At 47.4% G+C, this 19,833-nt stretch overlaps 1 protein-coding gene across 14 annotated transcripts in view; it reads left to right on the top strand.

Moving 5' to 3' along the window:
• LOC112219237 (FERM domain-containing protein 4A) overlaps nucleotides 1-19,833 on the top strand; it is a 188,704-nt gene that overhangs the window by 150,800 nt on the left and 18,071 nt on the right. For 13 of the 14 annotated variants that reach the window (XM_042301558.1, XM_042301560.1, XM_042301555.1 and 10 more), the window contains 9 exons: nucleotides 365-421; nucleotides 1,252-1,274; nucleotides 5,363-5,446; nucleotides 5,574-5,639; nucleotides 5,857-5,914; nucleotides 6,040-6,126; nucleotides 12,824-12,900; nucleotides 14,240-14,381; nucleotides 14,551-14,692. In XM_042301558.1, the coding sequence (XP_042157492.1) occupies nucleotides 365-421; nucleotides 1,252-1,274; nucleotides 5,363-5,446; nucleotides 5,574-5,639; nucleotides 5,857-5,914; nucleotides 6,040-6,126; nucleotides 12,824-12,900; nucleotides 14,240-14,381; nucleotides 14,551-14,692 (736 nt within the window). The remainder of the gene's footprint in view (nucleotides 1-364; nucleotides 422-1,251; nucleotides 1,275-5,362; nucleotides 5,447-5,573; nucleotides 5,640-5,856; nucleotides 5,915-6,039; nucleotides 6,127-12,823; nucleotides 12,901-14,239; nucleotides 14,382-14,550; nucleotides 14,693-19,833) is intronic. The other variant, XM_042301553.1, reaches the window with a different exon arrangement.

Genomic DNA, 19,833 nt, shown 5'->3' with positions numbered 1-19,833 from the left:
TCTCTCTCTCTCTCTCTCTCTCTCTCTCTCTCTGTCTCTCTCTCTCGGTGTCTCTCTCTCTCTCCCTCTTTCTCTGTCTCTCTATCTCTCTCTGTCTCTCTCTCTCTCGCTGTTTCTCTCTCGCACTCTCTCTCTGTCTTTCTCTGTCTCTCTCTTTCTCTCTCTCTCTCTCTCTGTCCCTCTGTCTCTCTCCCTCTCTCTCTGTCTCTCTCTCTGTCTCTCTCTTTATGTCTCTCTGTCTCTCACTCTGTCTCTCTCTCTCTGTCTCTCTCTCTGTCTCTCTCTCGCTCTGTCTCTCTCCCTTTCTCTCTCTCTGTCTCTCTCTCTCTCTCTCTCTCTGTTTCTCTCTCTCTCTTTCTCCAAGGAGCTCATTGAGGTGGACAGTGAGGTGGTTTTTGAGCTGGCCTCCTATATCCTACAGGTAAGTCAAAGTCCTTAATCTGCTTCCTGACACACACCACATTACTTACTTTCCAATCTGCTGAAACAGTGAGCTGTCTTTCCTCTAATTCTGCTATATTTTAGAAGGATTGTTTCTCTAGCTTGGTCCCAGATCTACTCTGACTCTCCCCATTGGTTCATCGTCTTTATCATGACATGAACATGTCAGAGGAGTTGGCCAAATTAACTTACATTTGAAGAATCAGACAGATTATTTTTGAAATGGTCTCCCATGCCTAGTTCCAGGGAGTGAGTAATTATATCGGGCAGGTAGTGTAGGGTTCCCGCTCAGTCTAGGTCAGCCCATTACCACAGATCCAGCTAACACAAAGACTATGGAGTGTGTGTGTGTGTGTGTGTGTATGTGCTATTGTGTGTTTGTGTGTGTGTGTGCGCTCTATTGTGTGTGTGCGCTCTATTGTGTGTGTGTGTGTGTGTGTGTGTGTGTGTGTGTGTGTGTGTGTGTGTGTGTGTGTGTGTGTGTGTGTGTGTGTGTGTGTATGCAGGTGCAGAGGTGTCAGGTATCTCTTGGTCTTTAGAGGTTTTGCTCCAGATGGAAGGATAACGTTTCTCTCTGATTTCACCGCAGGAGACTTGACCCTACTCTCACCTGCCTGCACACATATGAGTGTGCGCGCACACACACATACACACACACACACACACACACACACACATACATACATACACACACACACACACACACACACACACACACACACACACACACTACTTAACCCACAAAAGCCATTTTTTGCCCCTCCATAATACTGCATAGATCTAACCACTCTATTTCTCTTCTCTATCCAGGAGGCTAAAGGTGACTTCACCAGGTAAGAACAGTTATTATGTATTTATACTACAGTAAGCTGTATATGTAGAATATACTCTATAATAACTAATATCCAACAGCCTCAGACCTATTGTCCCTGTCTCAGTGGGGAGTAGAGAGCTGGTGGCCCACATGTTTTTTTTATTTTTGGGAGAGGGGAGGGTGGGATAGGTGTGTGTGTGTGTGTGTGTGTGTGTGTGTGTGTGTGTGTGTGTGTGTGTGTGTGTGTGTGTGTGTGTGTGTGTGTGTGTGTGTGTGTGTGTGCGTGTGTGTGTGTGTGAGACAGGAGAACAATAGTACCCATGTAGGGGGTCTGTCCTGGGCCCTCTCAGCCCCTCAGAGCTGTGAAACAAATTAGCTGAAATGCCCCTCCCTCTCCTCTCACAGGACCTGCCTTTGTCTGCCTGTCCTCCATCGCTCTATCCCTCTCAATCTCTTCTCTCATCCCCCAGTCTCCTGATTCACTCACTCCATCCAGACTGAAGAGTCTGACTTTAGAGAAGGTCACTGGAGCATATTTCTTTGTGTGTGTGTGTGAGTGAGTGAGTGAGTGAGTGAGTGAGTGAGTGAGTGACAGGGCTCCACAGTGCATGACTCCTAACCATTTAAGAACAGAGCAGTGAAACAGGGTGAGACGAAGGCCAGGGTAGTTAAGACCTCAGCTTCCCAACTCACATGATGAGGCTTCGGCCCCATAAAACAACTTATCCTCTATTGATTTGCAGTTTTATGGTGTAGAGAGGTGCTAGCTTACATTTAGGCAGGCTTGAGATGTCGTTTACAAAATGCCATGTGGTGCAGTATGTTTTCTGCTTCATTGTGTAACCTGCTATTGTGTAAATGGTTGTTTGCAATGCTGGTAATCATGCTACTATGTTCCTTAGAATAAAGATGCATTGGATGTCTTCATGGTTAAAGGAACACATGAGCTGTGTTCGAATACTAACCACACTAACCATACTATTTGTGACATAAATTGATTATGTACTTTGCTTATTGGTCATAGTATGGATGTAGTTTGTATGCTTATTGGTCATAGTATGGATGTAGTTTGTATGCTTATTGGTCATAGTATGGATGTAGTTTGTATGCCAAACGTTCCTGGGTGTCGTACTAAATTCGCCAAAATACAAAGTATACAAGCAGTGGACACTTTTTCTGTGCTTTTAGGGCCCATAATATAATTCTTCAGAAAATGGGTGTGGCTTCACAATGTTTTCTGATTGAAAATGGTAGAATTTCATTCCTTTAACTAATTATGACAAATGTTCAGAAAATGTTGTGCAATGTAATAAAGTAATAACTTTTCAAATAATTTATGTTATGTTGGCTGACAATTTGTTAGCTACGCTATTTTTACAAACCACACCATATCATTACAGCAGTATGTACTGGTAATTTAACTAGCTACCTAATGTTAGTTGGCTATTAATACATCGAACCTGCCAGTATATTAACTATATGTCATTCTTAGCTTCACTAAGTGGTATAGTCGTTGTGCATTCTTAAGGGTCATTGTTAATTCTCTCCGGCTATCTACTCCGATTCCAGAGCTCTCTCGTCTGAGTGTGCAAGAGCGCAGAATAGCTGATGATTTACGAACGCTCAACCCAGTTGAATATGGCCTGTGTCAGTAAACGTTGGCAACAGACAATCTGCCAAAGCTCTGAATTTACCAACACCCAGAGCGCACTCCAGGTTGAATTTACAAACACACCCAAAATCATAAAATGTCTAGCTAGTCATTTGTTATGCTAACAAGCTAGCAAGAGGTTGCATAGCAACAGCATCAACTTCTGGTAGACAGGCGCAGCGTTAGCATGCTCAACTGAAAGGATACCGTTCGTTTACAGTATACTAAAATGAACTAATAGTATATACTCATTAAGTATGTAGAATATAGTATGTTAGTATGGGTATTGTCATATAACTTAGAGCAGTACAGCATAAAGATTCTTTGTCAGTGTGTGAGCGTGGAGGAATACCTAGTCAGTTGTACAACTAAACACATCTTCTGCATTTAGTGGGTTAATTGCCTTGCTCAGGGACAGAACTACAGATTGTTGCCTTGTCAGCTCAGGGATTTGATCCAGCAACCTTTCAGTTACTGGCCCAATGCTCTAACCACTAGGCCAGTGGCCAGGCCAGTGTAAATAAGAGAGTCAAACAGCATTCACCTTTGATCCCATTTCCTCCTCCTCACAGGGAACATAAATAAACATGGCATCCCACAGCTCTGGAATGTGTAATATATTACGCTATATATTACACTAACATTGTAAGCATTTATGTTACTGGTTGCCCGTCCGTTCCTGGTGAAGGCTGCTGGGGCTGTGGCGTCCAGATCAGGTGGTAAAGGTTGGGATTGAGGACCATTGCTCTCGCCCACATGAAAAAATACTATAGTATTATGGTTAAATACCATAGTATTCAATGTAGTGTTTTTGCGGACTTTAGTATAATGTAGTATGTGCTATAGTAGTATACTAATAGTATACTACTAAATTCTATAGTAAGTACTACACGTGTCGTATAGCATTCTACAGTATACTATAGTTTACTACAGAATGATATAGTAAGTACTGTAGTATTCTATAGTAAACTGTAGTATTTTTTAATGTGGGAGATCAGGTATTGTCTTGGTTATTATATTTCCAGTGTTGGCTTTCCTTTTTCCAGGCCTTTCCCTCAGTCTCAGGAGGCTGGGAGGTTTAGGGGATTACAGAGGGGTTTAAGACTGAGAGTCTGAAGTCTGGGGTCTCGCTATCTCTTCCCCTCTCTCTCTCTGCTCCACCTCTCATTCTCTCTCAATTCAATTTCAATTTCAGGGCTTTATTGGCATGAGTTAACATTGCCAAAACAAATGAAGTAGATAATAAACAAAAGTGAAATAAACAAGAAAAATGATCAGTGAACATTACACTTGCAAAAGTTCCAAAAGAATAAAGACATTTCAAATGTCATATTATGTCTATATACAGTATTGTAACGATCTCTCTCTCTCTCTCTCTCTCTCTCTCTCTCTCACACACACTCCCTCTCACACTCTCTCTTTCTCTCTCTCACACACACTCCCTCTCACACTCTCTCTCTCTCTCTCTCTCTCTCTCTTTCTCTCTCTCTTTCTCTCTCTCTTTCTCTCTCTCTCAGACACTCCCTCTCACACTCTCTCTCTCTCTCTTTCTCTCTCTCTCTCTCTCTCTCTCTCACACACTCCCTCTCACACTCTCTCTCTCTCTTTCTCTCTCTCTCTCACACACTCTCTCACTCTCTCTCTCTCTTTCTCTCTCTCTCTCACACACTCCCTCTCACACACTCTCTCTCACACTCTCTCTCTCTTCTCTCTCTCTCTCTCTCTCTCTCTCTCTCTCTTTCTCTCTCTCTCTCTCACTCTCCCTCTCACTCTCTCTCACACTCTCTCTCTCTCTCTCTCTCTCTCTCTCTCTCTCACACACTCCCTCTCACACTCTCTCTCTCTTTCTCTCTCTTTCTCTCTCTCTCTCACACACTCTCTCTCTCACACTCTCTCTCTCTCTTTCTCTCTCTCACACACTCCCTCTCACACTCTCTCTCTCTCTCTTTCTCTCTCTCTCTCACACACTCCCTCTCACACACTCTCTCTCTCACACTCTCTCTCTCTTTCTCTCTCTCTCTCTCTCTCTCTCTCACACACTCTCTCTCACACTCTCTCTCTCTCTTTCTCTCTCTCTCTCTCTCTCTCACACACTCCCTCTCACACACTCTCTCACACACCCTCCCTCTCTCTCTCTCTCTCTCTCTCTCTCTCTCTCTCTCACACACACTCTATCTGCAGCTGTTCCCAGCTGTGGACTGTCTCATCAGTCCCCCTGAAACACAGCAGGGCAGCATTAGTTTCCCCCACCCTGTCAGTTGCTAACTCTGGCCCCCAACCCATTGATTATTCTTTGGGAAGTCAATACCTCATTGTAGTAGATAAACAACACACTATTGGAGACACCTTTGGATTGGTTTATATCGCTAATGCCAATCTGTCTCCAACACCTCTTGGCAGTTTGAAATCAGTGTGTGTTCACAGTAATGACGTGTGTGTTTCTGTGTGTGTCACAGTAACGACGTGACGAGGTCAGATCTGAAGAAGCTTCCAGCTCTGCCGACTCAGGCCCTGAAGGAACACCCATCTCTGGCATACTGGTGAGTCCCAGCCTGTCTTATTGGCCCAGTTGACCAGGGCCACCAAACACTACTGCCTGTTTTCCCGACCTGGCTGCCTGGTTGATATGAGTGATTGATTAAATGTTGTGTATGTTTTCTGTTCCAGTGAGGACCGGGTGATAGAACACTACAAGAAGCTGAACGGACAGTCCAGAGGGCAGGCCATAGTCAAGTAAGACTGGAGAGGGGAAGGGTGTGTGTGTTTCTTATGTGTCTCATGTTCTCTCCCTCTTGAGCTGTGTGTGTTCATCTCTCACACATGCTGGGTGTCTACTGCGTGTGTATCCGTATGTGTGTGAGTGTGTGTGTTTTTATGACGCTCTCTGTTCCGTAGTTGATGTGAAGTTGAACACTGTGAACTCTCTGACTGATGTCTCTGTCTGTCTCAGTTATATGAGCATCGTTGAGTCTCTGCCTACGTATGGAGTACATTACTACACTGTTAAGGTACAACCTAAATCACTTACAGTCTCTGTCTTGGGGTTGGGGGCTGAGGGGGAGGGGAGGCTTTGGGGGACTATGAACTACACACACACACATGCTCTGATGTGTGTATCCTATCTCTGTGGCAGGATAAACAGGGCATCCCGTGGTGGCTGGGCCTGAGTTATAAAGGAATCTTCCAGTATGACTACCAGGACAAGGTCAAGCCCAGGAAGGTACGACTTTCATTCTCCTTCTCTCCCTCTCACTCCATTATGGCTGACTTTTAGAAAGATGTAACACTGTCCTCCCATCAGCTTCCCTGTATGTAGTCTGTTAAAGCCTCTCACCTTTGACCCTGGAAAAGACTAGTATCATTCCTCCTGGCTGGATGAACCGACACTCATACACTCCCACATGTGAACTCTGACCCCTTAGTCCTGTTCTTGTGTGTGTGTGTGTGTGTGTGTGTGTGTGTGTTTGCACATTCCAGTCTAAATGTCTCCCCACTGTTCTCCCCACATTCCTGCTCGATCCCATAATAGTCCCAGAGCCTGAGGTTTCCTAGGTTACATCACCACAGGGACAGAATGGGAATGCTGGCCTAGTCTCCTATTCTAGGTCACAGAATTATTTGGTGGTTTGAGATAGCTTCCAATGTTAGTATCAGGTAGAAAGGTGCTCTTTAGGAACAATGGCTCTCTTGGATCCTTCATTATTGGAAGGATGTTTTCTCCCCAAATCTCCCCATTTGTAGACTTAAACACACACACACACACACACACACACACACACACACACACACACACACACACACACACACACACACACACACACACACACACACACACACATTGAAAGGCAGTGGGTCATGCCAGGTTGAAAGTGGTCTGTACTACAATAGAGTGAATGTGTTCCAAATGTTTGGAGGGGAGGAGGAATGAAGGGAGGTTCAGGTTTTTGTGTTCTGGCTTTTCATCAGCATACTAATGCTATCTACACATGCAGCACCCTGAAAACACAGAGAGAGGGAGGGCACTTTAAAGATGACTATTAATGTCTTTAATAACTGTCTTTAATAACGGTCTTTAATAACTGTCTTTCATAACCGTCTTTAATAACTGTCTTTCATAACCGTCTTTCATAACTGTCTTTCATAACTGTCTTTGACCCCCTAACTGTGTTTCATAACTCCAGCGTTGGTTTCAATGAAGGTTGAGACCCAGTCAAAAGCTGTGTATTAAGCTTGGGCATTAGGTTATACTATCATTATGCCAAACAAGGTTTTCAATGTTTAGTTTAGACTGTTTTTGTTTTGAGTTTTACCTTAGGAATATGTTGTCTGTGTGTGTGGCAGCTGCATTTTTATCAGTAGAGTTTTACCAGTGTACATCCTGTCGTGACTAGACCACCACTGTAAGGCTTTCTGACTGTTTATTTGGGGTAGTTTAAATACTTTACCCCTAACCCCACTTCCCCTTTCACACACACACACACACACACACACACACACACACACACACAGAGTTACAGCTAAACCACAACCAGTAAAAATGCCTTGTTAGTGAGTTGTGAGACACTTTATGGTTTGTGAGTGACTGAGGCAGATGCTGATTTAGATTTTCTTGATAGAGATTAAGCCTATGTCTCTGCTAGCTAGTGTGTTACCAGGTCAGAGAAGTATATGAAGGTATGAAACCGTGCTGAAAAACAACAGGAAGCCACATGGGCAGGTCTCCATAGTGACAAAACAACAACCTGGAAACATGTAAAGCCCCCACCTTTCTGAGGGAGGGGGACAGGGAAGGGAATCAGGGAGGGGGACAGGGAAGGGAATCAGGGAGGGGGACAGGGAAGGGAATCAGGGAGGGGGACGGGGAAGGGAATCAGGGAGGGGGACGGGGAAGGGAATCAGGGAGAGGGACGGGGAAGGGAATCAGGGAGAGGGACAGAGAAGGGAATCAGGGAGGGGGACAGGGAAGGGAATCAGGGAGAGGGACAGGGAAGGGAATCAGGGAGGGGGAAAGGGAAGGGAATCAGGGAGAGGGACGGGGAAGGGAATCAGGGAGGGGGAAAGGGAAGGGAATCAGGGAGAGGGACAGGGAAGGGAATCAGGGAGGGGGACAGGGAAGGGAATCAGGGAGGGGGACAGGGAAGGGAATCAGGGAGGGGGACAGGGAAGGGAATCAGGGAGAGGGACAGGGAAGGGAATCAGGGAGAGGGACAGGGAAGGGAATCAGGGAGGGGGACGGGGAAGGGAATCAGGGAGAGGGACGGGGAAGGGAATCAGGGAGGGGGACGGGGAAGGGAATCAGGGAGGGGGACGGGGAAGGGAATCAGGGAGAGGGACAGGGAAGGGAATCAGGGAGGGGGAAAGGGAAGGGAATCAGGGAGAGGGACAGGGAAGGGAATCAGGGAGAGGGACAGGGAAGGGAATCAGGGAGAGGGACAGGGAAGGGAATCAGGGAGAGGGACGGGGAAGGGAATCAGGGAGAGGGACAGGGGAGGGAATCAGGGAGGGGGACAGGGAAGGGAATCAGGGAGGGGGACAGGGAAGGGAATCAGGGAGAGGGACGGGGAAGGGAATCAGGGAGAGGGACAGGGAAGGGAATAAGGGAGGGGGACAGGGAAGGGAATCAGGGAGAGGGACGGGGAAGGGAATCAGGGAGAGGGACAGGGAAGGGAATCAGGGAGAGGGACAGGGAAGGGAATCAGGGAGGGGGACAGGGAAGGGAATCAGGGAGGGGGACATGGAAGGGAATCAGGGAGGGGGACAGGGAAGGGAATCAGGGAGGGGGACAGGGAAGGGAATCAGGGAGAGGGACAGGGAAGGGAATCAGGGAGGGGGACAGGGAAGGGAATCAGGGAGGGGGACAGGGAAGGGAATCAGGGAGAGGGACAGGGAAGGGAATCAGGGAGGGGGACAGGGAAGGGAATCAGGGAGGGGGACAGGGAAGGGAATCAGGGAGGGGGACAGGGAAGGGAATCAGGGAGGGGGACAGGGAAGGGAATCAGGGAGAGGGACAGGGAAGGGAATCAGGGAGAGGGACAGGGAAGGGAATCAGGGAGGGGGACAGGGAAGGGAATCAGGGAGAGGGACGGGGAAGGGAATCAGGGAGGGGGACGGGGAAGGTTAGTTAGTTATCATAATAACAACCCATAACTCCTTTCTCATTGAAACTGGTTTAATTCCTCATTGTGATGTGCTGTACATGTAGGTACATGTTGAAGTAGCCTTCCTGGAAAGTGTGACTGTGGTCTGCAGTAACGTTCTATGGTTCATTGACTGATTACTAAAGCCTGATATGAGGGGAGATTCAAGCGATGGTTTGTGGCAGCACACAGGGTGTGTAGGCTTCAGTCTATTCCCTGCACTAACAAACCTGATCACACTAGTTGAATACCATAACAGCTACTGGGATGTATGTGACACTAGTGCCAGTGTTGTCTGATGTGACACTAGTGCCAGTGTTGTCTGATGTGACACTAGTGCCAGTGTTGTCTGATGTGACACTAGTGCCAGTGTTGTCTGATGTGACACTAGTGCCAGTGTTGTCTGATGTGACACTAGTGCCAGGGTTGTCTGATGTGACACTAGTGCCAGTGTTGTCTGATGTGACACTAGTGCCAGTGTTGTCTGATGTGACACTAGTGCCAGGGTTGTCTGATGTGACACTAGTGCCAGTGTTGTCTGATGTGACACTAGTGCCAGTGTTGTCTGATGTGACACTAGTGCCAGGGTTGTCTGATGTGACACTAGTGCCAGTGTTGTCTGATGTGACACTAGTGCCAGTGTTGTCTGATGTGACACTAGTGCCAGGGTTGTCTGATGTGACACTAGTGCCAGTGTTGTCTGATGTGACACTAGTGCCAGTGTTGTCTGATGTGACACTAGTGCCAGGGTTGTCTGATGTGACACTAGTGCCAGTGTTGTCTGATGTGACACTAGTGCCAGTGTTGTCTGATGTGACACTAGTGCCAGTGTTGTCTGATGTGACACTAGTGCCAGTGTTGTCTGATGTGACACTAGTGCCAGTGTTGTCTGATGTGACACTAGTGCCAGTGTTGTCTGATGTGACACTAGTGCCAGGGTTGTCTGATGTGACACTAGTGCCAGTGTTGTCTGATGTGACACTAGTGCCAGTGTTGTCTGATGTGACACTAGTGCCAGTGTTGTCTGATGTGACACTAGTGCCAGTGTTGTCTGATGTGACACTAGTGCCAGTGTTGTCTGATGTGACACTAGTGCCAGTGTTGTCTGATGTGACACTAGTGCCAGGGTTGTCTGATGTGACACTAGTGCCAGTGTTGTCTGATGTGACACTAGTGCCAGTGTTGTCTGATGTGACACTAGTGCCAGTGTTGTCTGATGTGACACTAGTGCCAGGGTTGTCTGATGTGACACTAGTGCCAGTGTTGTCTGATGTGACACTAGTGCCAGTGTTGTCTGATGTGACACTAGTGCCAGGGTTGTCTGATGTGACACTAGTGCCAGGGTTGTCTGATGTGACACTAGTGCCAGTGTTGTCTGATGTGACACTAGTGCCAGTGTTGTCTGATGTGACACTAGTGCCAGTGTTGTCTGATGTGACACTAGTGCCAGTGTTGTCTGATGTGACACTAGTGCCAGGGTTGTCTGATGTGACACTGTGCCAGGGTTGTCTGATGTGACACTAGTGCCAGTGTTGTCTGATGTGACACTAGTGCCAGTGTTGTCTGATGTGACACTAGTGCCAGTGTTGTCTGATGTGACACTAGTGCCAGGGTTGTCTGATGTGACACTAGTGCCAGTGTTGTCTGATGTGACACTAGTGCCAGTGTTGTCTGATGTGACACTAGTGCCAGTGTTGTCTGATGTGACACTAGTGCCAGTGTTGTCTGATGTGACACTAGTGCCAGTGTTGTCTGATGTGACACTAGTGCCAGTGTTGTCTGATGTGACACTAGTGCCAGTGTTGTCTGATGTGACACTAGTGCCAGTGTTGTCTGATGTGACACTAGTGCCAGTGTTGTCTGATGTGACACTAGTGCCAGTGTTGTCTGATGTGACACTAGTGCCAGTGTTGTCTGATGTGACACTAGTGCCAGGGTTGTCTGATGTGACACTAGTGCCAGTGTTGTCTGATGTGACACTAGTGCCAGTGTTGTCTGATGTGACACTAGTGCCAGTGTTGTCTGATGTGACACTAGTGCCAGTGTTGTCTGATGTGACACTAGTGCCAGTGTTGTCAGTGACACTTGCCAGTGTTGTCTGATGTGACACTAGTGCCAGTGTTGTCTGATGTGACACTAGTGCCAGTGTTGTCTGATGTGACACTAGTGCCAGTGTTGTCTGATGTGACACTAGTGCCAGTGTTGTCTGATGTGACACTAGTGCCAGTGTTGTCTGATGTGACACTAGTGCCAGTGTTGTCTGATGTGACACTAGTGCCAGTGTTGTCTGATGTGACACTAGTGCCAGTGTTGCCAGTGTTGAGTTGATAAGATGGGGCCACCCTCCAACCTAGTTACGAGGGAGCATGTGTGTGTCAAGCACTCTCTTGCTGGAAAGCTGTTGCACACACTCTCCCTATCTGTAATCACACACGTACACCCTATCTCTCCTATTCTTAGCACCATGCTCCATTCAGTGGTCCAACTCCATTGAGTGTACACTTCACCGAGCATAACTGCACAGATTATCTCACACGTATACGCACACACACGCTCACACACACTCTTAGTCCCAACGCTGTGTTTATACATTTGTTTCTTTCTCCATCAGATCCCCCTCCTCTCCTCTGTTGCTCTTATCCCTCTCTCTCCATTCTTTTCCCAGGCTGTTATGATTCCCAGGCTGTGCCCCCTCGTCTTCTTCTTCCTCCCTCTGTCCTCCTCTCTCCCTGTCCTCCCTCACCCTGCCAGTTAACTTTGTTTTCTCCTGTTGTTCTGTAGTTTGTATGTTAAGCGTTTCTAAAACCGTCCTACTGCCTTTGCATCTCTACCACCACAATTGTTGGTGTGTGCTGCTTGTGTGTCTCTATGTGTGTGTGTGTGTTTCCCAGCTGCTAGTGCTGTAGTGTCTCCAGTGTAACAGTAACTGCTGTGTCTCTGCTCTCTGTGTAACGAGAGACAGACCTCGTCAGGCAGTTTATATGTTTGTGTGTCTGAAGAGTTGGGCTGGCTGGCTGACTAAACAAAGCAAACGTGCTACGTTTGGTGGGGCCACAGTAATCCTCTCCCCACTCACCCTCCCTCCCTTTCTCCCAGCCACAGAGCCCAGAGCAGGAAGCGTACTCCTCGAGGGAGAGAGGAGGGGTCAGAGTGGAGGGAGGGGAGGGTCTTAGCCTGGCTATAGGAGAGGAGGAAACTTTACTTCACACACACTCTCACACTCTCCCACACACACACACACTCGCTCACTTGCCTACAGCTGGTAAACACCCTCCGACTCAGAACTTTCTGTTCCCCTGCACCTGGGGAGGATTTAACACACACACACACATGGAGGAGACTTTCTCACCCAGCAGGGCTTGGTTTTATTTAAAGAGGAGCTGATGGTTCGTAAAGAGGATGGGAAAGAAGGGAAGAAAAACCCTCCCCCCTCCCTCTCTCAAGGGGGTGAGGTCATTCAGCTGGGGGAAGAGTTCTGGACGAGCCCGCTGGGTCTGGATCTGATCAGAGACCCTTACCTCATGTCCTCCCTCTTTCCTCTCCTCCCTCTCTCCTCTCTTCACTCCTCCTCCTCACTCCTCTCCTATTCTTTCTGTTTTTGGGGTGTTGCAAAACCAATCCTAACTCTCAGTGGATGTACAGGAAAGTCATATCCAGCCGGGAGTGTGTTTCTGCCTTCTCAAGCTTCTGTGTCTGTTTGATTCTCAGTTTGAAGTCTGTGAACCTCTTTCAGTTCAAAAGTGTGTGTGTGCGTGCGTGTGTGTGTGTGTGCGTCCTCAGGTGTTCCAATGGCGTCAGCTGGAGAACCTCTACTTCAGAGAGAAGAAGTTCTCAGTGGAAGTTCATGACCCCAGGAGGTAAATCTATATCACATCTCTGAGTGTGTGTGTTTGTGTGTTTGTGTGTTTGTGTGTGTGTGTGTGTGTGTGTGTGTGTGTGTGTGTGTGTGTGTGTGTGTGTGAGAGAGAGATGAACGAGAAAGAGAGAGAGAGAGACGAGAGAGAGAGACGAGGAGAGAGACGGGCAGAGAGAGAGAGAGAGAGATGAGATAAACGGAGAGAGGCAGGCAGAGAGAGAGAGAGAGATGAGAGAAAAGGAGAGAGACGGGCAGAGAGAGAGAGAGAGATGAGAGAGACGGGCAGAGAGAGAGAGAGAGCGATGAGAGAAAAGGAGAGAGACGGGCAGAGAGAGAGAGAGAGATGAGAGAGACGGGCAGAGAGAGAGAAAAGGAGAGAGACGGGCAGAGAGAGAGAGAGATGAGAGAAAAGGAGAGAGACGGGCAGAGAGAGAGAGAGATGAGAGAGACGGGCAGAGAGAGAGAAAAGGAGAGAGACGGGCAGAGAGAGAGAGAGATGAGAGAGACGGGCAGAGAGAGAGAAAAGGAGAGAGACGGGCAGAGAGAGAGAGAGAGAGAGAGATGAGAGAGACGGGCAGAGAGAGAGAAAAGGAGAGAGACGGGCAGAGAGAGAGAGAGAGATGAGAGAGACGGGCAGAGAGAGAGAAAAGGAGAGAGACGGGCAGAGAGAGAGAGAGAGAGATGAGATAAACGGAGAGAGGCAGGCAGAGAGAGAGAGAGCGATGAGAGAAAAGGAGAGAGACGGGCAGAGAGAGAGAGAGAGATGAGAGAGACGGGCAGAGACGGGCAGAGAGAGAGAGAGAGCGATGAGAGAAAAGGAGAGAGACGGGCAGAGAGAGAGAGAGAGAGAGAGAGAGATGAGAGAGACGGGCAGAGAGAGAGAAAAGGAGAGAGACGGGCAGAGAGAGAGAGAGATGAGAGAAAAGGAGAGAGAGACGGGCAGAGAGAGAGAGAGAGAGGAGAGAGACGGGCAGAGAGAGAGAGAGATGAGAGAAAAGGAGAGAGACGGGCAGAGAGAGAGAGAGAGATGAGAGAAAAGGAGAGAGACGGGCAGAGAGAAGAGAGAGCTGTTTTATTGGAGGCAGTAGTTAGCATGAGATACAGCTAACTTTCTGTATAAACACTGTAGAGTAAATCATGTCATGGGAGTCAACGTGTGTGGTACTGCTGAACATCACTAGTAGACATAGCCTCTCTCTTTTCTAGAATAAGTGTGTTATCCCTTGCGTCTGGTCCTGCCATAGGCCATTGGGGTGTGTGTGTACGTGCACGTGTGCATGTTCTTCAATTTACTGTGTGTATTCAGTGTGTATAAGGAGGCCTTGTGTCCGTCTCTACTGTAGGGCGTCGGTGACCAGAAGGACGTTTGGCCACAGTGGTATAGCTGTCCACACCTGGTACGCCTGCCCTGCTCTCATTAAGTCTATCTGGGCCATGGCCATCAGCCAACACCAGTTCTACCTGGACCGCAAGCAGAGCAAGGTAACACAGAATCACTGGGGAGGTTGTAGAATGAGTATGGGATTCTAGGATGAGTGTTGGAGACTAGAGTGTGTGTAGTTGTAGAGTGTGGTATAGCATCACCATATCAGTAGAAGCAAGCAGAAATACAGGATTTTGTAAAGATCTCCACCTGTGTGTGTGTGTCCAGTCTAAGATCCATGCGGCTCGTAGCCTCAGTGAGATAGCCATCGACCTGACAGAGACTGGCACTCTGAAGACATCTAAACTGGCCAACATGGGCAGCAAGGGCAAGATCATCAGCGGCAGCTCTGGCAGTCTGCTCTCCTCAGGTAAGTCTCTGTGTTTGTCTGTGGCCTGCAGTACCCTTACCCTTACAGTACCCTTACCCTTACACTCCACCCCATAATGTTGAGGCCCTGGCCTCTATATGTAGTGTGGTAGAGGAGAGGGGGATAGACGGAGGAGAGGATAAGAGAGGGATGTAGTGGAGGGGGGGCAGCTTTGTCCTGGTCTCTTGGACAATGACTCTCTGTGTAGAGGGAGGTCATGTGGTTAGAAAGAGATCTGTGAGAGGAGACAGTGGTAACCCCCCCCCCCCATCCCCTATCTAGGCCAGGGCAGGGTTCTGTGGGAACCGAGTTAGAAAGGACAGGGCTGTGAATCTACCTTTAAACTTCAGGACAGAAACCCTTGATGTTTTCCCAAAGGCCGTTTCCACCAACATTGTGGAAGTGTGAAAGGCACAGGCAAGGTCAACTAATGTTTAGTGAAAGTGCTAGTAGTTTAGAGTGAGAGAGAAAAGAGCGGTACACACATACTGCCAACTGTGTGTGTGCATGTGTGTGCAAAGGTCAGCTATTTCCACACACAGCTGACACCTTATGAAATCAATTAAGGGAGACCAGGGTTGGTTGTCACACTTTTTACTGTGTGTGTGTGTATTTCTCAGCACCAGTATATCTTACAGGACTCTTTTCAACATCAGGAGAAAGACCAAGGTCTTGTGTTGAAATGGGGATGCTTTTTATCCTCATATCGAACATGGAGTTATTAGCCATCAAACACACTCTTTCTACTTGTGACAACCAGCCCCATTGCGGCGTTGGTAGTCACATAGAATGGGGTTGGTTGTCACAATGTAACGTATTCCTTTTGTAACAGGAAATTAAGCCACACAGCAAGCCTTTCTTTGATCCAACGATATTCCTAACTAAATTCATAATATTAGACTTTGAGAATATCATATTACATTTTGAGTACATTTGTGTGTGTATGTGTGTGTGTTTGCACGTGCATGTGTGTGGATGTGTGCTATTTCTCTTGTCCCATGTTTCTCTGGATCTGCCTCTCTCTCTCTTCCTCACTTTGTGTCTTGCTGTTTCTCAGCTACAGTATCTCTATATAACTCTTCTCTCTGTCTTGTCCTCTCACCCTCTCCATTCAGTGTTTTTATCCCCGCTCTTACACACACACACACACACACACACTAGGTGACTTAAACTGGGACATGCTTAACACCACCGGCTATCCTACAATCTAAGCTTGATGCCCTCAATCTCACACAAATTATCAATGAACCTACCAGGTACAACCCCAAATCAGTAAACATGGGCACCCTCATAGATGTCATCCTAACTAACTCACCGCCCAAATACACCTCTGCTGTTTTCAATCAAGATCTCAGCGATCACTGCCTCATTGCCTGCATCCGTAATGGGTCTGCGACCAAACGACCACCCCTCAAACGCTCCCTGAAACACTTCTGCGAGCAGGCCTTTCTAATCGACCTGGCCGGGGTATCCTTGAATGACATTGACCTCATCCCGTCAGTAGATGATGCCTGGCTATTTTTTTAAAGTGCCTTCCTCACCATCTTAAATAAGCATGCCCCTCTCAAAAAATGTAGAACCAGGAATAGATATAGTCCTTGGTTCATTCCGGACCTGTCTGCCCTTGACCAGCACAAAAACATCCTGTGGCGTTCTGCATTAGCATCGAATAGCCCCCGGGATATGCAACTTTTCAGGGAAGTTAGGAACAAATATACACGGGCAGTTAGAAAAGCTAAGGCAAGCTTTTTCAAACAGAAATTTGCATCCTGTAATACTAACTCAAAAAAGTTCTGGGACACTGTAAAGTCCATGGAGAATAAGAGCACCTCCTCCCAGCTGCCCACTGCTCTGAGGCTAGGAAATACTGTCACCACCGATAAATCCACTATAATTGAGAATTTCAATAAGCATTTCTCTACGGCTGGCCATGCTTTCCACATGGCTACCCCTACCCCGGTCAACTGCCCGGCACGCTCCACAGCAACCCGCCGAAGCCCCCACCATTTCTCCTTTACCCAAACCCAGATAGCTGATGTTCTGAAAGAGCTGCAAAATCTGGACCCCTACAAATCAGCCCGACCCTCTCTTTCTAAAATGATCTGCCGAAATTGTTGCAACCCCTATTACTAGCCTGTTCAACCTCTCTTTCGTATCGTCTGAGATCCCCAATGATTGGAAAGCTGCCGTGGTCATCCCCCTCTTCAAAGGGGGTGACACTCTATACCCAAACTGCTACAGACCTATATCTATCCTACCCTGTCTTTCTAAGGTCTTCGAAAGCCAAGTTAACAAACAGATTACTGACCATTTCGAATCCCACCATACCTTCTCCGCTATGCAATCTGGTTTCAGAGCTGGTCATGGGTGCACCTCAGCCACGCTCAAGGTTCTAAACGACATCATAACCGCCATCGATAAGAGATATTACTGTGCAGCCGTATTCATCGACCTGGCCAAGGCTTTCGACTCTGTCAATCACAGCATTCTTATTGGCAGACTCGACATCCTTGGTTTCTCAAATGATTGCTTCGCCTGGTTTACCAACTACTTCTCTGATAGAGTTCAGTGTGTCAAATCGAGGGCCTTTTGTCCGGACCTCTGACAGCCTCTATGGGTATGCCACAGGGTTCAATTCTCGGGCCGACTCTCTTTTCTGTATACCAATGATGTTGCTCTTGCTGCTGGTGATTCTCTGATACACCTCTACGCAGACGACACCATTCTGTATACTTCTGGCCCATCCTTGGACACTGTGTTAACTAACCTCCAGACGAGCTTCAACGCCATACAACTCTCCTTCCATGGCCTCCAAATGCTCTTAAACGCAAGTAGAACATAATGCATGCTATTCAATCGATCACTGCCCGCACCTGCTCGCCCGACCAGCATCACTACTCTGGGCGGCTCTGACTTAGAATACGTGGACAACTACAAATACCTGGGTGTCTGGTTAGACTGTAAACTCTCCTTCCAGACTCACATTAAGCATCTCCAATCCAAAATTAAATCTAGAATCGGCTTCCTATATCGCAACAAAGCAGCCTTCACTCATGCTGCCAAACATACCCTCGTAAAACTGACCATCCTACCCATCCTCGACTTCGGTGATGTCATCTATAAAATAGCCTCCAGCACTCTACTCAACAAACTGGATGCAGTCTATCACAGAGCAGCTTACAGATCACTGCACCTGTACATAGCCCATCTGTAAACAGCCCATCTACCTACCTCATCCCCATACTGGTATTTATGTATTTATTTATTTTGCACCCCAGTATCGCACCCCAGTATCTCTACCTGCATATTCATCTTCTGCCGATCTACCATTCCAGTGTTTAATTGCTATATTGTAACTACTTTGCCACCATGGCCTATTTATTTCCTTAACTTACCTCATTTGCACTCACTGTATATAGACTTTTTGTTTTCTTTTGTTCTACTGTATTATTGACTGTAAGTTTTGTTTATTCCATGTGTAACTCTGTTGTTGTATGTGTCGAATTGCTACGCTTTATCTTGGCCAGGTCGCAGTTGCAAATGAGAACTTGTTCTCAACTAGCTTACCTGGTTAAATAAAGGTGAAATAAAAAATATATATATAAAAAAACACACACACACAATCTCAGTCACTTACATATTCCTACTCACACAGTCTGTTCTCGCCCTCGTCTCCAAGCGAGCGTACATGTGTTTGTGTGTGTGTGTGTGTGTGTGTGTGTCTTGGATTGTAATGCATTGAAACTGATCCAGTGGTAAAGTATTAGGAAACCGCCAGGCAAGCAGAAAGATGTCTCAGATTGTACACTAGTCAATTCTTGTTACCTCAGAACACACACACACACACACACACACACACACACACAGAGGTTATTCTGGCAGTGGGATGTAGAGATTGTTAGTGAGAGGGATTGATTACTCCAGGCTTAGATAGTCTTGGGAGATGTTGACCCAACTCAATACATCACTACTCTCTCTCCTCAGGCAAGTGCATGTGTGTTAAAGGGATAGTGCGTGATACTGGCACTTCTGACGTCTTTCTGCTTCCCCAGAGTCAGATAAACTCGTGGATACCATATTAATGTCTCTACATGCAGTATGAAGGAAGTTGGAAGTAGATTCTCAAGCCAATCCTTACTAGCATTAGCGCAATTACTAGAAGTCTACAGGTACAGTAGCATCTGTAGTCTTCCATCTGATGACACGCCGCTGTGCTTACCATCTCTGCCTGGCAACAGAATGATGTCACTGAGTAGTGATGTCATCTTTATGCGTCTCCTTCACATGCTCTCTACAATTTTCAGCAGTGTAGACATTCTGTATTCATTTCTCTACAGTGCAGTTAGTGTGGCAGTACTGGCTCACATCTTAGCTCCTGACCCTAGACCAGGCTAACTTTCCTCCTGGAGGCCAGCCCTGCTCTAACATAGTTCATACAACAATTAGTATAGCTGGTTATCATTATTGTAAAATAGTGTTTACTCCAGTATGTCATCCACAATGGTGTTTGGTCACAGGGTGTGTGTGTGTGTGTGTGTGTATGTGTGTGTGTGTGTATGTGTGTGTGTGTGTGTGTGTGTGTGTGTGTGTGTGTGTGTGTGTGTGTGTGTGTATGTGTGTGTGTGTGTGTGTGTGTGTGTGTGTGTGTGTGTGTGTGTGTGTGTGTGTGTGTGTGTGTGTGTGTGTGTGTATGTGTGTGTATGTGTGTGTGTATGTGTGTGTGTGTGTGTGTGTGTATGTGTGTGTGTGTGTGTGTATGTGTGTGTGTGTGTATGTGTGTGTGTGTGTGTGTGTGTGTGTATGTGTGTGTGTGTATGTGTGTGTGTGTATGTGTGTGTGTGTGTGTGTATGTGTGTGCGTGTGCGCGTGTGCGTGTGCGTGTGTGTGTGCGTGCGTGCGTGCGTTTGATGGGGAGGGAGAGGCTGGCACGATGTTGTGCCTGCAAGGTTGGAGACTGTGCGTCACAGACTGTGTCCTCGGCTTCCCCATCCCACACACACACACACACATACACATGCACACACCCTCCCCACCACACACAGTCTTAGACCTCCTTATCGAAGCGTTCCACTCACTTCCCGGTAAACATCCTGAGCTGTCGGCAGGTGCCTTCGCCCCCCTCCCCGTCTTTCACCCTCTCC

Source organism: Oncorhynchus tshawytscha, linkage group LG19, assembly GCF_018296145.1.
Source record: "Oncorhynchus tshawytscha isolate Ot180627B linkage group LG19, Otsh_v2.0, whole genome shotgun sequence".
Lineage (NCBI taxonomy): Eukaryota > Metazoa > Chordata > Actinopteri > Salmoniformes > Salmonidae > Oncorhynchus > Oncorhynchus tshawytscha.
This window is presented reverse-complemented; position numbering and strand designations above follow the sequence as displayed.